At 35.8% G+C, this 13,522-nt stretch overlaps 1 protein-coding gene across 1 annotated transcript in view; it reads left to right on the top strand.

Moving 5' to 3' along the window:
• Window positions 1-13,522, top strand: part of LOC102803327 (RNA cytosine-C(5)-methyltransferase NSUN2-like) — a 54,498-nt gene that overhangs the window by 29,987 nt on the left and 10,989 nt on the right. The window contains exons 18-19 of the mRNA XM_085499984.1: window positions 1,541-1,679; window positions 8,629-8,668. Of these exons, the coding sequence (XP_085356110.1) occupies window positions 1,541-1,679; window positions 8,629-8,668 (179 nt within the window). The remainder of the gene's footprint in view (window positions 1-1,540; window positions 1,680-8,628; window positions 8,669-13,522) is intronic.

Genomic DNA, 13,522 nt, shown 5'->3' with positions numbered 1-13,522 from the left:
ACGTGAGCACTCGGTCAAGAACTGTGGGAACACTAAGACACAGGGTCGAATTTCAAGAATAAAACTTGTTTTATGTCAGCGAATGAATTTGTATTACTCACTGAAATTGGCTACAAAGTATGGTAAGTATTGTAATCAATGCACGGTTACTTTTTTAGTAACTGTGACCAGTGCATGCAAGTCGAAACGGCCAGGAAAAACTACCGCTTGTAATCCAAGATGGCGATGACCTCATTAGCATAATTTTGTTCACGCACGTATTAATACATCACATCGTAATTACTGAAGAATAGCAGACAGGGTTATGAAACAAATAAACCTTTTATTACTGATGTGAAATGTTTACAAACTATTGTGAATACATAAACATATCCAAATGGCGATACATAAAAAACAGACTGAAAATAAACTCTAGTCGACCTCATTAACATGATTTATTCACGCACCCACACACGTGACAAAATTACAAAAAATAACGATGATGCAACAAGTTCCCATCGTCGGCATGCCTCATTATGGTTATCGTAATGGACTTGAGGTCGGCAAAATGTTTTTTCCTCAACGACAGAAAAATAATCCACATGACCATAATGCCATAGCTGTGATGAAGGATGGAAAGAAAGTAGCAAGTTTACGACGTGATGTCTCAAAAGTGCTAGCTCCCGTTATGGATTCACAGTCAGTGAAATACTACGTTTTAAAACCAAGGCTAAGTGCTTCAAACCACTCACCAAGGTATGGATCGTTGCAATATTGGATTCATCGTGAATGAAGAGAAAGCAGAACGTGTGCACCACATGCTGCGTGGTTCATCTTACGTCGTTAAGTTCCAATGAGTTTTTACGTAAAACACAAACAAAGCGGCCCTTTTCAGGGCCACCACACACTCCAAAAAGAGAACTACCGTAACAAACACACTATTTAAATAAATCAAACGCGTTTGTTTTTGATTAATAAAACTTTATTGTTGACCCCGTTCTTGGCTAAAAATCACCCTGGGCGTTTAACCGAGGATGTCACCAACATGTAACTTTTGTGAAAACAGGGGGTGGGCGCTTGCCCAGAGAGGGGCGCGTGCCCGGGGTAATACGGTAGAATCAATTACTCTATAAACGTTAACCAACTACAATTTGGGAACACAACAACTTGTCTTGAATTTGGAGTGTTTGTGAGGTTTTATATACTCCCTCAAACCCTTGGTATTGTTAGTTTCCATTTGCCATAATCGGAAACAGGGATGCATGTTTTTGATTCTGTCCATCTATGATACATGCAGCATAATTTCTTAGACATAGTTGTTTTTAAGTGGACAGGGTCTATGGCAATGACTTGTTATTTTCATTTGTCCTCAATCGTTTCTCAGACATGTCTAACATGTGTAAAAGTAATGACTATATAGCATGAACAATTCTTAAAAATCTACCCACTTTTTACTGACCAATTTCAATTGGCACATTTAATTGGGTTGACATACATGTAGGTAGTGACTTATCCGGCAGTATCTCAGTGTGTAATCGGTGTTTGTGGCAATGTTTTACAGGGATCCATAGTGATGAAACCTTTTCTTGAAAACAGACTGGTGAGGCTAACAAAGAAAGATGTTGTCATACTACTCACAGAAGAAAATCCATTTATACATAAATTGTCATTTGATGCAATACAAGAAATCAACGCCCATGGTGAGTTGAAATAAATTGTACCAGACACTGATTCAGAAACGCAGTATTAATTGTACCAGACACTGATCCAGACATACTGTATTAATTGTACCAGACACTGATCCTGACGTACTGTATTAATTGTACCAGACACTGATCCTGACATACTGTATTAATTGTACCAGACACTGATCCAGACATACTGTATTAATTGTACCAGACACTGATCCAGACATACTGTATTAATTGTACCAGAAACTGATCCTGACATACTGTATTAATTGTACCGGACACTGATCCAGACATACTGTATTAATTGTACCGGACACTGATCCAGACATACTGTATTAATTGTACCAGACACTGATCCAGACGTACTGTATTAATTGTACCAGACACTAATTCAGAAACGCAGTATTAATTGTACCAGACACTGATCCAGACATACTGTATTAATTGTACCAGACACTGATCCAGACATACTGTATTAATTGTACCAGACACTGATCCAGACATACTGTATAAATTGTACCAGAAACTGATCCTGACATACTGTATTAATTGTACTGGACACTGATCCAGACATACTGTATTAATTGTACTGGACACTGATCCAGACATACTGTATTAATTGTACCGGACACTGATCCAGACATACTGTATTAATTGTACCGGACACTGATCCAGACATACTGTATTAATTGTACCAGACACTGATCCAGACATACTGTATTAATTGTACCAGACACTGATTCAGAAACGCAGTATTAATTGTACCAGACACTGATCCAGACATACTGTATTAATTGTACCAGACACTGATCTATACATACTGTATTAATTGTACCAGAAACTGATCCTGACATACTGTATTAATTGTACTGGACACTGATCCAGACATACTGTATTAATTGTACCGGACACTGATCCAGACATACTGTATTAATTGCACCAGACACTTATCCAGAAATACTGTATTAATTGTACCAGACACTGATCCAGACATACTGTATTAACTGTACCAGAGACTGATCCAGACATCCTGTATTGACTGATCCAGACATACTGTATTGATTGTACCAGACACTGATCCAGACATACTGTATTAACTGTACCAGAGACTGATCCAGACATCCTGTATTGACTGATCCAGAAATACTGTATTAATTGTACCAGACACTGATCCAGACATACTGTATTAATTGTACCAGACACTTATCCAGACATACTGTATTAATTGTACCAGACACTGATCCAGACATACTGTATTAATTGTACCGGACACTGATCCAGACATACTGTATTAATTGTACCGGACACTGATCCAGACATACTGTATTAATTGCACCAGACACTTATCCAGAAATACTGTATTAATTGTACCAGACACTGATCCAGACATACTGTATTAATTGTACCAGACACTGATCCAGACATACTGTATTAATTGTTCCAGTCACTGATCCAGACATACTGCATTAATTGTACCAGTCACTGGTCCAGACATACTGTATTAATTGTACCAGACACTGATCCAGACATACTGTATTAACTGTACCAGACATGATCCAGACATACTGTATTAACTGTACCAGAGACTGATCCAGACATCCTGTATTGACTGATCCAGACATACTGTATTGATTGTACCAGACACTGATCCAGACATACTGTATTAATTGTACCAGACACTGATCCAGACATACTGTATTAATTGTACCAGACATACTGTATTGATTGTACCAGACACTGATCCAGACATACTGTATTAATTGTACCAGACACTGATCCAGACATCCTGTATTGACTGATCCAGACATACTGTATTAATTGTACCAGACATGATCCAGACATACTGTATTAACTGTACCAGACACTGATCCACACATCCTGTATTGACTGATCCAGACATACTGTATTGATTGTACCAGACACTGATCCAGACATACTGTATTAATTGTACCAGACACTGATCCAGACATCCTGTATTGACTGATCCAGACATACTGTATTGATTGTACCAGACATACTGTATTAATTGTACCAGAGACTGATCCAGACATCCTGTATTGACTGATCCAGACATACTGTATTGATTGTACCAGAGACTGATCCAGACATACTGTATTAATTGTACCAGAGACTGATCCAGACATCCTGTATTGATTGTACCAGACACTGATCCAGACATACTGTATTAATTGTACCAGAGACTGATCCAGACATCCTGTATTGATTGTACCAGACACTGATCCAGACATACTGTATTGATTGTACCGGTCACTGATCCAGACATATTATATTAATTGTACCAGACACTAGTCCAGACATACTGTAATAATTGTACAAGACACTGATCCAGACATACTGTATTAACTGTACCAGACATGATCCAGACATACTGTATTAATTGTACCAGACACTGATCCAGACATCCTGTATTGATTGTACCAGACACTGATCCAGACATACTGTATTGATTGTACCAGACACTGATCCAGACATACTGTATTAATTGTACCAGACACTGATCCAGACATACTGTATTAATTGTACCAGACATACTGTATTGACTGATCCAGACATACTGTATTGATTGTACCAGACACTGATCCAGACATACTGTATTGATTGTACCAGACACTGATCCAGACATACTGTATTGATTGTACCAGACACTGATCCAGACATACTGTATACATTTACATACAGTATACATTTACTCTTCATTATGTTGATATTTCCTCCTGTATTGATGTTTTACTTAGTATTAAAATCACCTGTGGTGGTTTACTGACATAGGTTACCAAAAACATCAAGTTTACATGGTATGAAATGTTTCAAATACTCATGGTGGTTTATAATTTGATTTGAAATAACAAATTGATTGTTATTGGTTTTATTTTAACATGTTGTCTACCATTTCTCAGACCTTGTTGCTTAATTGTCTTTATGAAAGCTTTCATCATATTTGTCACACAACTAACATATTTAAATAGGTTGTTGATTGCATCGGCAATTACATGAAATTGTTTACTCTTTCACACAATCCTTTCTTTGTGTGGGATATCTTGTGTTTAGCTCACAGAATATTGAATCTGTAGTGCAAGTACGGTGGTATTTGTATCAGTCAATACATTCAAAATAGATACAATAATATACCATTGTACATGTTTTAATAGTTTTAATTTGACCAGAGACACACACCTATCATTTATATGTATGTAATGTAATCTAGGAATTACTGTTAACACATTCACCTTCTGATCAAAGATGGTCATCTAGTAGTCTTGAAAACTGTCAAGGTTAATTATATTTATTGAAGTCATAGTCACCTCATGACTGAATTTTATAACATTTTTTCAAGCCACATTTTAAGGCTTTGCAAGGAGTACTGTATGTACAACGTACATTTGGACTTGTAGTTTGACTTCTGTGCATGTGTCTGCATGCATCTCCACCTACAGTACTCATTTCACCCAACCTCCCGCCCGCTTCCGGATTTCAATCGTTTTTTTTTTCGCTCGCTTTGTTCAATTTGACCCGACAATTTGTTTTCTGATCTGCTCGCATGCTCGCCTGACAGCGCAACTGCCCGCATTTACAGTTCATTATCTATTTTTTCATGTACAAGTGTGTCATTTTAGTTTTTATGATGTTAAAAGAAGAATAAATACAATCAGAAATTTATAGAACAACCGTTGAAAAAATATGGGGGATCACAGTGCCATATAAAATTGGTAATAATACATACGCGTAGTAATAATGTCCACCATAAACAAGATTGAACCAAACATGTGAAATCAAATACGGCACTGACACAGACACAACTAATATGAAATAAAACCATTCTATTTTTGGTGGAGAGCGAAAAATGTCTACAGTAGAGTACGGTATTCGTTGAGTAACCGTGTGTAGGGTAACGGTTGCCATGCACACATGGTTTGGGTTTAACACGGGTCAAGTTGTAGTTATGTAAATCCATGGTACCTATAACAATATATCTGCAGGAATAGTAAGACTGAAAAAAACGACCAATCGATTGTTATAGAATGATCGTAATGTACAATTTGTCAAACAAATACAATACAATACATACTTGCAAATGTAATGTCAGCCAGCGCCCATCTTACTTGTCCGAAGTTGTCGAAGCCGACATCAATGGAGACCGTGTTTTTTAACTAGGCGGCTGGCAAGCGGACCAACACATTACATAAACTTGTTGAATTACAATTATGGTTTTAATTTTTTGCGCCAAATGTCTCGTTATAAAATAAAGGATTTCAATTTTGCAGGGTATTTTGTTTTATGAACTCTGGACGAAATACTTCCATGATCTGTACGTAGTTCACTTACAGCCAAAACAAAGTTAGCTTGGACATTAAGTTGTGAGACGCGACAAAACAAATGCTGCCAGTGATAGATTATTTAAATAAAAGAACAAAATAAACGCAATCAAAGGCGCCGACCACACACGTTGGAAATAAATAGAACGCGTTGCGAAGAGGAATCGCACCTGCATCTCGGCGACGTCTCCGGTCTTGAGCAAGGTTTGCCGCGTCTTGGAAAAATTGAAAGTTAAAAAGGAATCAGTGTCTGGGAACCATTGACAATGTTTGGATGAAAAATCCCACGTGAAAGTTCTTTTTTTTGTTTTTGGTGTATCTTTAGGAATACTCAGCTACAAACACTATGGTACCTGAATCCCGATTAATTCATAAATATGAATCGGTAAGGGTCAATTTCCTGCAATCCTTCAGAATAGCCTTGAGTGGAGATTAAATTTGCCTCCGAAAATATTTCTAACGATGACCTGGAAGATTGCCATGATTGAGTGCCACAATTTCTGTTTTAAGATTTATTCGGTATAATAATACAAATGTTCACCCCAACAGAGGTGGACATACAGTTTTAGCAACCTGAAGAGCTCATTGTTAACCGAGGCGAAGCACTACGATAAAGACTTTCCGTTCCCAATAAATAATAATAAAAAAAAAGACTTCCCGTTCCCAACATTATGAAATTCTTTCATCTTTTTGGGGGGAAAACCCTGAAAAAAATTGATTTTGACAAGATAATTTAGAAATTTATATTATAAATAATTCATAACGAAATGTATTCCATATGTACCCATAAATTATTTTCATAATTACTGATTACACACGAATATTACAGAAAAAAATAATTTGCTATATTATCTATATTTGTGCCTTTTATTTGTCTTGAATTGTGACTGAAAGGAGCTGGATGAAATTACAAACTATGTAGTGTGTTCGACAACTCATGTATGAACAATAACTTTAATAAATATGATTTTACTTGGTAAAAATATTGTATTTTTCTACATAAATACAAAAAAAAATTCACAATGTCGAAAACGGAAAGTCTTTATTACCATAGTGTTGTTGGTAATAGTTGAAAATGAAACATCCACGTGAACCTGCTCATATGAGATCGAAGGAGTCTCTGTTTTCAACAGCCGTATACATCTAACTGCGCCATCGCTAAGTTTCCGTGGTGGATCATGAGCTCTGTTCCTTGTTTGCACGTTATGTTCACACAATCGCAGACATTATTTGTAAGAGTGCTCTATGAAATGGCACATTTTCTTGATGTTTTAGCGAGTACTTCGCCTGGTATATAGCTTGTTCTCACATTCTACAAGATGAGTTCACTCATCGCTTTCCCACATGCATTTCTCGTTCTTTGCTGCTAAATGTTTTTGCACTCTAATATGTTGTTGTTTTTCTCTTTCTAAACATCAAGTTTATTTTTGATTGACATTCAACGAGATCGTTTGAATTTGATGGCGGTTCGAATTTATCCACTTTTACAGTGAACAATATTACGTTCGAGTTGAGTAGTACTGGTAATTACAAGCCTGATTTACATTTTTCTTGAGGTGTTTTTTGTCAATGTATTAAATATAAGTGCTTTGGGAAATAGCATGATTATATTACGTGAGTGAAAGAGTTTTATTTATTTCCAACGCGCGTAGTCGGCGCCTCTGATTGCATTTATTTTGTATTTTTATTTTCGAAATGTATCACTGGCCGCGTTTTGTTTTATGTTTTCCTTAACAATTAACTGTTCCGAGATCTCTTTCATTTTTCGTCCGGCTGCTGCCAATCCAATAATTCGTCGCCACATGTACTCAGACAAGCGATTGATTATATGTGCAGTTTTGTTTTGCGCACCCAGACACAAGCAAAAGGTAACCCGATAGATTATCTGAACTACAGCATTCATATTACTTGTGCAAATGGAGTAAGGGTCATAGTGTGAGTTGCGTTCGCAAATAACAAAGTGTCAAATTATTTTGAGCGCCGTTCGGAATAAATTTAGTCAAAATCGCACACAGAAACACACACACAACACACAAATACTAGTACTCAATACATATCGCGATTGATTGTCCAGTTATATAGCTGCTTGAACTATGCATACAAGGATGTAAATATGTAAATACAGGTCACAGTTTTCATGCGTAGCAAACGCTACAATGTGTCAAGTGATTTGAAGGCATCTTTGTCCCCCTTCCCAGAGAAGCAATATGTGTTGTATTTTAAATAATCGTTAAAACCAAAATTTATTTTGAATAAAAACATAACTTTATACATACAATGTATGATCATTGTTACTCCAACTGTTAGTTGGCAAGCGGACGATGTTTGGGAAAAAAAATGAGCGGAAAGCAGCAAGCGGTCGGAAATTAAGCGATAAGCGGTTGGGAAAAAAAGCGATAAAAGCGGGAGGTTGGGCGGAATGAGTACTGTATGTCTAGGACATGCTTGGACCAATCACATTCAAACTTCACACATACATCATGCATGATTTTTTCAGGATTCAGAATGACCAACAGGTGGCCATTTTGTTTTGCAGTTCTGAAGTGATATCTGTGACCTGATCTAACCAAATATTTATTCACCATAATTCATGATTAATTGTTGTTATTTTCTTTGCCTTGCAGGTCAAGGCAGTCTTATGTTCATCTATGAGCCAGGTGAAAGGTGAGTTAAATCAACCAAGTAACAATTGGCACAATGGCATGTTTCATCTATTTGTACTGGATTGTTTAGTTGATTTTTGCCTAATGAATATAAAACTCTGGTCATTGTGAGTTTAATCTAATTTACAGTGTTTTCAGTATGAGTTGGTACAAGTATCACACTGTAGTTAGTATATCACTTCAATCAAGAGTTTATAAAATAAGTTGATATATATCGCATATCAGCTTGTATAGATATGGAAGCTACCTGCCCTTAACTTGTAGATACTTGATATATCACATATCAGCTTGTATGAATATGGAAGCTACTTGCCCTTAACTTGTAGATACTTGATATATATCGCATATCAGCTTATATACATGTAGATATGAAAGCTACATGTCCTTAACTTGTAGATACTTGATATATCACATATCAGCTTATATAGACAAGGAATCTATCTGCCTTTAACTTGTAGATACTTGATATATCACATATCAGCTTGTATAGATATGGAAGCTACTTGCCCTTAACTTGTAGATACTTGATATATCACATATCAGCTTGTATGGATATGGAAGCTACCTGTCCTTAACTTGTAGATACTTGATATATCACATATCAGCTTGTATAGATATGGAAATTAACTGCCCTTAACTTGTAGATATATTACATATATAGATATGGAAGCTACCTGCCCTTAACTTGTAGATACTTGATATATCACATATCAGCTTATATAGATATGAAGCTACCTGCCCTTAACTTGTAGATACTTGATATATCACATATCAGCTTGTATAGATATGGAAGCTACTTGCCCTTAATTTGTAGATACTTGATATATCACATATCAGCTTGTATGGATATGGAAGCTACCTGTCCTTAACTTGTAGATACTTGATATATCACATATCAGCTTGTATAGATATGGAAGCTAACTGCCCTTAACTTGTAGATATATTACATATATAGATATGGAAGCTACCTGCCCTTAACTTGTAGATACTTGATATATCACATATCAGCTTGTATAGATATGGAAGCTACCTGTCCTTAACTTGTAGATATTTGATATATCACATATCAGCTTGTATAGATATGGAAGCTACCTGTCCTTAACTTGTAGATATTTGATATATCACCTATCAGCTTGTATAGATATGGAAGCTACCTGCCCTTAACTTGTAGATATATTACATATATAGATATGGAAGCTACCTGCCCTTAACTTGTAGATACTTGATATATCACATATCAGCTTGTATAGATATGGAAGCTACCTGCCCTTAACTTGTAGATATATTACATATATAGATATGGAAGCTACCTGCCCTTAACTTGTAGATACTTGATATATCACATATCAGCTTGTATAGATATGGAAGCTACCTGCCCTTAACTTGTAGATATATTACATATATAGATATGGAAGCTACCTGCCCTTAACTTGTAGATACTTGATATATCACATATCAGCTTGTACAGATATAAAGCTACATGTCCTTAACTTGTAGATACTTGATATATCGCATATCAGCTTGTATAGATATGGAAGCTACCTGCCCTTAACTTGTAGATATATTACATATATAGATATGGAAGCTACCTGCCCTTAACTTGTAGATACTTGATATATCACATATCAGCTTGTATAGATATGGAAGCTACCTGCCCTTAACTTGTAGATATATTACATATATAGATATGGAAGCTACCTGCCCTTAACTTGTAGATACTTGATATATCACATATCAGCTTATATAGATATGAAAGCTACATGTCCTTAACTTGTACATACTTGATATATCACATATCAGCTTATATAGATATGAAAGCTACATGTCCTTAACTTGTAGATACTTGATATATCGCATATCAGCTTGTATAGATATGGAAGCTACATGTCCTTAACTTGTTGATACTTGATATATCGCATATCAGCTTATATAGATATGGAAGCTAACTGCCCTTAACTTGTAGATATATTACATATATAGATATGGAAGCTACCTGTCCTTAACTTGTAGATACTTGATATATCACATATCAGCTTGTATGGATATGGAAGCTACCTGTCCTTAACTTGTAGATACTTGATATATCACATATCAGCTTGTATAGATATGGAAATTAACTGCCCTTAACTTGTAGATATATTACATATATAGATATGGAAGCTACCTGCCCTTAACTTGTAGATACTTGATATATCACATATCAGCTTATATAGATATGAAGCTACCTGCCCTTAACTTGTAGATACTTGATATATCACATATCAGCTTGTATAGATATGGAAGCTACTTGCCCTTAACTTGTAGATACTTGATATATCACATATCAGCTTGTATGGATATGGAAGCTACCTGTCCTTAACTTGTAGATACTTGATATATCACATATCAGCTTGTATAGATATGGAAGCTAACTGCCCTTAACTTGTAGATATATTACATATATAGATATGGAAGCTACCTGCCCTTAACTTGTAGATACTTGATATATCACATATCAGCTTGTATAGATATGGAAGCTACCTGTCCTTAACTTGTAGATATTTGATATATCACATATCAGCTTGTATAGATATGGAAGCTACCTGTCCTTAACTTGTAGATATTTGATATATCACATATCAGCTTGTATAGATATGGAAGCTACCTGCCCTTAACTTGTAGATATATTACATATATAGATATGGAAGCTACCTGCCCTTAACTTGTAGATACTTGATATATCACATATCAGCTTGTATAGATATGGAAGCTACCTGCCCTTAACTTGTAGATATATTACATATATAGATGTGGAAGCTACCTGCCCTTAACTTGTAGATACTTGATATATCACATATCAGCTTGTATAGATATGGAAGCTACCTGCCCTTAACTTGTAGATATATTACATATATAGATATGGAAGCTACCTGCCCTTAACTTGTAGATACTTGATATATCACATATCAGCTTGTATAGATATAAAGCTACATGTCCTTAACTTGTAGATACTTGATATATCGCATATCAGCTTGTATAGATATGGAAGCTACCTTCCCTTAACTTGTAGATATATTACATATATAGATATGGAAGCTACCTGCCCTTAACTTGTAGATACTTGATATATCACATATCAGCTTGTATAGATATGGAAGCTACCTGCCCTTAACTTGTAGATATATTACATATATAGATATGGAAGCTACCTGCCCTTAACTTGTAGATACTTGATATATCACATATCAGCTTATATAGATATGAAAGCTACATGTCCTTAACTTGTACATACTTGATATATCACATATCAGCTTATATAGATATGAAAGCTACATGTCCTTAACTTGTAGATACTTGATATATCGCATATCAGCTTGTATAGATATGGAAGCTACATGTCCTTAACTTGTTGATACTTGATATATCGCATATCAGCTTATATAGATATGAAGCTACCTGCCCTTAACTTGTAGATACTTGATATATCACATATCAGCTTATATAGATATGAAAGCTACATGTCCTTAACTTGTAGATACTTGATATATCACATATCAGCTTATATAGATATGAAGCTACCTGCCCTTAACTTGTAGATACTTGATATATCACATATCAGCTTATATAGATATGAAAGCTACCTGCCCTTAACTTGTAGATACTTGATATATCACATATCAGCTAGTATAGATATGGAAGCTACTTGCCCTTAACTTGTAGATACTTGATATATCACATATCAGCTTGTATAGATATGGAAGCTATCTGCCCTTAACTTGTAGATACTTGATATATCACATATCAGCTTGTATAGATATGGAAGCTATCTGCCCTTAACTTGTAAATATATCACATATATAGATATGGAAGCTACCTGCCCTCAACTTGTAGATACTTGATATATCACATATTAGCTTATATAGATATGGAAGCTACCTGCCCTTAACTTGTAGATACTTGACATATCACATATCAGCTTGTATAAATATGGAAGCTACCTGCCCTTAAAGCGAACCTAAATGCGGCCTTAATTTATAGTTGTGTATATTCTAAACTGTATTCGAAATAATATTGCAGTGGTTTAATTTTGTTTTAATTATAACTGTAGCTTGGATAGGCATTTGAAGTGCTTGCCATGGAGGCCATTCATGGAGGGGAATAATTAACGAACGAACATATTTAACATCCGGGTACTTTTCAAAGCTATGATGTTTTAGTATCTGATCGCATTCGTATACGCCATTGTACATAGCCGTTCATGCTGCCAAGCATTGTGTACTATTAGTATAAACTCAACTTTTATATGCACAATGTGCTTTTTAAAACTTGGGTTAGAGCCTTATGCGTTTGAACCACAGTATTCTGAGAGTGAAAGCCCAATTGCGTTAAAGTACCGTACTTCCCCGATCGTAAGCCCCTCCCGAGTATGAAGCCCATCCCTATGTTTTTACTTGGTATTTATCGAGTTGAGGGCATTCACGATTATAAGCCCAGAGTGTTTTTACTGGGCGTCGACGATATTCTTTAAAATATGCGTGTAAAAGGTGTGTTTCATTTCATAATAATCGTGATTGGCATGTTAGTTTGGTTCATGCTTTTAGTTTTAATTATGAGAAAACTCGCATTAATTTCAAGTTCAGAGTGCATGGCGAACATACACAACGTGATTCGCATCATTTCTATTCTGTCATTTACTCAGGATGAACATCGATGTTGCAATTCTGGAGTAATCCATATTTTTTTGAGTAGTAGCCTTCGAAAAGCCAAAAATGTGATCGTCAAGGCGTGTACCTGGATATTGGGCATGGTTTACTTTGAGACTATCATGAAAGGCCTAGGGTTTGAACGATGAGACATGTTGGCGACCGAGAAAGGT

The sequence above is a fragment of the Saccoglossus kowalevskii genome, chromosome 6, assembly GCF_978046115.1.
Source record: "Saccoglossus kowalevskii chromosome 6, keSacKowa6.1, whole genome shotgun sequence".
NCBI classification, from domain to species: domain Eukaryota; kingdom Metazoa; phylum Hemichordata; class Enteropneusta; family Harrimaniidae; genus Saccoglossus; species Saccoglossus kowalevskii.
This window is presented reverse-complemented; position numbering and strand designations above follow the sequence as displayed.